The following is a 5,578-nucleotide window of genomic DNA, read 5'->3' on the forward strand; positions in this document are numbered from 1 at the left end:
AAAATGTTCCAATCTAAATAATAACTTAAAAAATAAAAAAATAAAAAAATATCCTCCCTACTCACATAGATTCTTTATTTTATTAAATAAAAAATATAAACAAATATTCTAAAATTTATTTACATTTTACATTTTCTAATCAAATATTTAAATAATATAATAAATTTGTATACATAATATATAAGAAGAAATAAAATCAAGTATAACTCAAAAAATATTATTATCATAAATTTTTATTTTTTTAAATTATAATTTTCAGTTTAAGTTAAAAAAATTTACACTACATAATTTCCAAAATACATGTTCGAATATAATATATTATAATTTCAATTATAATAGTGTTTCTTACAGCCTAGTATGATGTGTAATCTTTCGATTATAATAATTTTTTCTACAGCCTAGTATGATGTGTAACCTTGTTCATTTGTCATCAAAATTGAAATTTTACTCATATCAACCCAAACAAAAATTTAAAAAATATAAAAAATAATAAACCATACAAAATATTTTAAAAAATATCAATTCATAAAAATATTTACACGTGAAAAAATTAAATCTCTCATATTTAAAATAGATCTATACTACTATCTAAAACAACATGAATCTTAAACTCATATATAAAACTTATATAAACTCTAATTCTCACTTATATTCCATGAATATATCCGTCCACGCTATTGCATTTGTAATTCCCTCTATTGCGCTATCATTCTTCTAAAAGTATGCGATCTTTTTAAAATATTTTTGATGTCCAACAAAGATTTTGACCCACTCACATACCATGTACCTTGAGCACTAAACTAACAACTTTAAGTTCTTTTTCGGACTCCAGTTTTCCCCAACTTACTTTCTTTATTAAAGATGTTTTTATTTAATTTAATAGTGCCATATGGTCAATATTAAATTGGAAAGTGGTGGCTTTAGGATTGGGCATTTTGTTTAATGTTCGAATATGTTTGTAAATATTGTTTAATATCGAAGCAAGTTTTTCCGCTTATCTATGTACCTTGTGGTTCGAGTGTGGACATATGTTTTTTTCTATTTTAATAATTATAATTTTATTTTAAAATTGTTAAAAGTGGGTTTATTTTTTTATATAATAATAATAATAATAAATATTAATTTATGGACATAGAATAGATGATGGTGTTTTATTAAGGTATTTTATAGTGAAAATGTCATTTTTAGGTAAAAGTTGAACTATGATAATGGTTGGTATGATTTTGGTGGTTTATATGCCTCTTGGTCACTACTAATGTCACAAATTAGGTAAAAGTCGAACTATGATAATGGTTGATGTGATTTTGGTGGTTTATATGTCCCTGGGTCACCATTACTCATGCCACAAGTTAGGTATGCAACTGTAACATCCCTAAAAAGGCTCAATGTAAAATCAGTTATGAATAGTAATTTTTAAAAAGAGTTACGAATCAGTTCAAAAAGTAATTCTTGATATTGGTAAAATGGAATGAGGATGAGGGGAAGAGGGGAACGCAATTTGTGGGCACGCTGGGGCCGGGGGTTTCATGTAGGCCCCATGCACGAGTATAGTTTCATGAGGGAGTTCGGAAGGGCAATTGGTAATCATTCTTGGGAGGCGTTTGTTCAACCGATATTGTTCATCAAATCCGGGCTAGATATTTGAAGAATGGCAATGGATCCTTTGCTGAGCACTGTGCAACAGCTGCTTGGCGTGCCGGACGAGCTAGAAAAGCTCCTCAACGCTCCAACCCGCTCTTATGTGCGTGACCCGAGGGCCATGGCTTCCACTTCTATGGATGTTAAAGAATACCCAAACTCATACCCGTTCTTATGTGCGTGACCTGAGGGCCATGGCCTCCACTCCTCTAGATGTTAAAGAATACCCAAACTCGTACGTGAAGTACATTTGCATGGAGCGTAGGGTGGGAAATTCATAAGAGAATAGAGGCCATTTTTGCTGCCTGTTGGATGGGGTGCTGACTGTTACAGTTCCCAAGCTTCCTCTGCCGGAGCCGAAGAAACCTAAGACTATTGAAAGGCACGATGTTTTTTCTCTAGTCTTCAAGAGATTATCCAAATATATTACACCATCAGATAAGTAACTGCATTCTTTATAGAGAAGGATAAGTTGTTTTTTGGATTGTTGGAAAATATCATGTTGTTGCGTTTGCAGTAAAAGATTGATTTTTTTTATATGTTTTATTGGTAAAGAAAATATGTTAATGCATGCCGTTAAAGATTGAATATTTTATATGTTTTTTTGGTAAAGAAAATATTTTAATGCATGCAGTAAAAGATTGATTATTTTATATGTTTTCTTGGTAAAGAAAATATGTTAATTTTTTTTTGGTTGATAAGTGGGTGAATCCTGAAAATCACTCTTACCCTGTGGCTGAGAGGCCATGACTCAGGAGCGTCTAAGCCGTCAAAGTAACCCAGGGATCGCACCCGGCCTGAGCCACATTAGCGGAAACCATGCTGGATTTTTTGGTATCGGCGAGACTAGAACCAGTGACCTTTGCTTACAAAGTGCCTTAACAACGTGCTCCTTCACCGACTGTTCTAAATCTCTTTGATTGGTAAAGAAAATATGTTAATGCATGCAGTTAAAGATTGAATATTTTATATGCTTTTTTGGTAAAGAAAATATTTTAATGCATGCAGTAGAAGATTGGTTATTTTATATGTTTTCTTGGTAAAGAAAATATGTTAATGAATGCAGTTAAAGATTGATTATTTTATATGTTTTCTTGGTAAAGAAAATATGTTAATGCATGCAGTTAAAGATTGATTATTTTATATGTTTTCTTGGTAAAGAAAATATGTTAATGCATGCAGTTAAAGATTGATTATTTTATATGTTTTCTTGGTAAAGAAAATATATTAATGCATGTAGTTCTTAATAACTACCTTATGTGTGACTAATCTTTCTTGTTTTTATATAACAATGCAAATACCTTTTATCTAAGAAAAGATATGATGCATACTCTTTTCTTATCCAAGTTATTTTCTTGGAAGTGAATATTTATCCAAGTTATTTTCTTGGGAGTGAATATAAATTAAAGAGGGTAATTTGTGAAATATTCTCATGGGTAAGAAAGTTCTTTTGAAGAAGAATACTTAGTTATGAGAAAGATAATAACCTGTGCGTAGATGAAATAGAAAGAGATAATATAAGTCATAGGAACCTTCTTTGGAAAGAATATATCTTTTTATGCATGAAAGATAAGTTAATGGTGTTAATCCCTTTGCAAGAGTTTGCAAAAGTTACATGTTTTGGTGAGTAAAAAGGTAAAGGATTTGGTTGTTGCATATTGGGTAGTTTGATTTATTTGCATGGTTTAATGCTTAAACGGTTACCGTTATTATTATCCTAGTTCTTATGCGCAAAAGAAAGGTTGATTATGATACTTTGTTGAAAACAAATGCATGAGGACTTTGTTATGATACTTTCATAGAAACAAATGCATAATAATTTGTACATAAATGATAGAGAAACTATGTTGGGTTCTTGAAAAATAACTATGTGAAAAGAACACATGTGCAAAAGCATAGAAACAATAGTTTATGAAGATATAACTATGGTGTTAAATATTTTAAAGAGAAACATGGATTAGTAGAACTATTGGGATAGATCTTTTAAAGAGAAATATGCTTTAGTGTGAATAAGAATTGTGGAAGGTAAAACAAGTATTTACTTGAATAAATGTACTAGTTATTTTATTATGACATGCTTGATAATTATTGGTGCACAACGTTGTTAGAAGAAGCATGTTATGATATATATTTACAACTCATGCACATGAGTAGATGTTAAAAGATCACTTTTAGAGATTGATTATTGATTGATTAATATTGTATCTAATCTTGTTGCCAAAGCTTGTTGACGACAACAATGACAGGAGACGATGGCGGTTTGTGCCAAAGAAAAATGATGTTTAACATTGTGGTAGGTAAAGAACTAACAGAGTATGCTCATGAGTACGAGTTGCGGAATCGCACATTGATAGAGCAATCACGCCACAAGGTGTAGAGAGTGGTGATATGTAGGTAAAGGGTGTCATGGAAAATGTAATAGCTTTTAGCTAGTTATGTGACATTTTAATGATATTTCATTGTAATATTTATAACAATGGATAAGGGATGGAATCCCTTATAAGCCATCAAGTGAGGGGTGAAAACCCTCACAAGCGTTTAATAATAAGATTAAACATTTGATGGTTTTCACCCTATGGGGTTTCCAGGGTATATCGGTGTTCAATGTTGTGATTGCTTATTGTGTCAGATTGATGGTGTTGAATCTTTGATGATGTTGATTCCTTATTTGATGTGATAATCATAATGTCAAGTATGTGATTAATTAATATGGTTAAGGGAATCATGAAATGGATGCAAGGTTCATGAGACAATTTATGTTAATATACTATAACAGTGGTTGTTAATGGTTATGCAACTTACTGTCCTCTATTGCAATTTACTTTATGTACTAATGAACATTATATCTAATGGTTAATGAGGAATGTGGAGTTGTGATTTGGATAATTACTTATGGGTAATTTGTGTAAAAAAATTCTAACTCCCTGCTTTTACATGTGAGGTTACTGGGGTATATTACAGCCAGACATCTCAAGACTCACATTACCTAACAAACATAATAATAATAATAATAATAATAATTTTTAGAAATAAAATGACAATATAATTTTATTATAAAGTTATAATTAAGTTAGACATCAAATTAGTGTACACGAGTTTTTTATTTATGTAATAAAAGTTGCCTCTTTGAATAATAATTTGATTACTAAAATTTATGAAAATATACATACTTTACCTTTTTAAAATTTTAATTTTAAAATCCTTAAAGAAAAATACATTCATAACCATTAAACTTATTCAAACCAATTAAATTTTCAAAAAAAAATCCTTATCATTTTTTAAAACTTAAATTTTGATAAAAAAAATATCACCACCATTTTTATAAAGATTAAATATATTACTTTAAAAAAACCTTTACTTTTGATATCACCACCATTTTTATAAAGATTAAATATATTACTTCAAAAAAATTAGTAAAGGAAATATATCCTCACTTTTTATAAAGATTAAATATATTACTTAAAAAAGGTTTAAATTTTAGTAAAGGAAATATCAACTTCACTTATTTTAAATATTAGATAGTTATTTTTTTAAAGGAATGAAATTCTTGTAGAAGAAATATTTTATTGATAGATTAATAAAAGTATAAGTATAATAATAAGTATTATTTTTTTAAGTTTAAGTAAAATATAATTAAATGTTAAGGTTATATTTAAGTTAGAGCAATTTTTTTTGGTTTGTGTTTTTAAGAGATTTGTTTATGAGTAACCATTTGATTGTCGAAATTTATGAAAATGTATATATTTTATTTTTTATAATTTATGAAAATGTATATATTTTATTTTTTATTATTAAATTTATTTAATTTGTATTTAAAAAAGATATTTTTATAAAAAAATATCACTATTAATTATAAAAATAGTTAATTAATAATAATTATTTTATAAAATATGTGATTCATAATTCAAATTTCAATATATTATTTAAACCAATATCATTT

At 28.2% G+C, this 5,578-nt stretch overlaps 1 protein-coding gene across 1 annotated transcript; it reads left to right on the forward strand.

Moving 5' to 3' along the window:
* The first annotated feature begins 1,630 nt into the window (after positions 1–1,630).
* Positions 1,631–2,084, forward strand: LOC149260765 (17.1 kDa class II heat shock protein-like). Its single transcript, XM_089460958.1, has 2 exons — positions 1,631–1,814; positions 1,930–2,084. Exons 1-2 carry the CDS (start codon positions 1,649–1,651, stop codon positions 2,082–2,084), a joined length of 321 nt encoding a protein of 106 aa, XP_089317084.1. The 5' UTR covers positions 1,631–1,648.
* The last annotated feature ends 3,494 nt before the right edge of the window (positions 2,085–5,578 follow it).

The sequence above is a fragment of the Pinus tabuliformis genome, chromosome 6 (assembly GCF_031772625.1).
Source record: "Pinus tabuliformis cultivar Carrire ecotype Pingquan chromosome 6, CPIR1, whole genome shotgun sequence".
Classification (NCBI taxonomy): Eukaryota; Viridiplantae; Streptophyta; class Pinopsida; order Pinales; family Pinaceae; genus Pinus; species Pinus tabuliformis.

Bases quoted from the DNA above. Each gene is read 5' to 3' on its own strand.
- LOC149260765 (XM_089460958.1), top strand. From the start codon at position 1,649: ATGGCAATGGATCCTTTGCTGAGCACTGTGCAACAGCTGCTTGGCGTG. The intron at 1,815-1,929 runs GTGCGTGACCTG...AAGAGAATAGAG, and splicing joins AAACTCATACCCGTTCTTAT to GCCATTTTTGCTGCCTGTTG.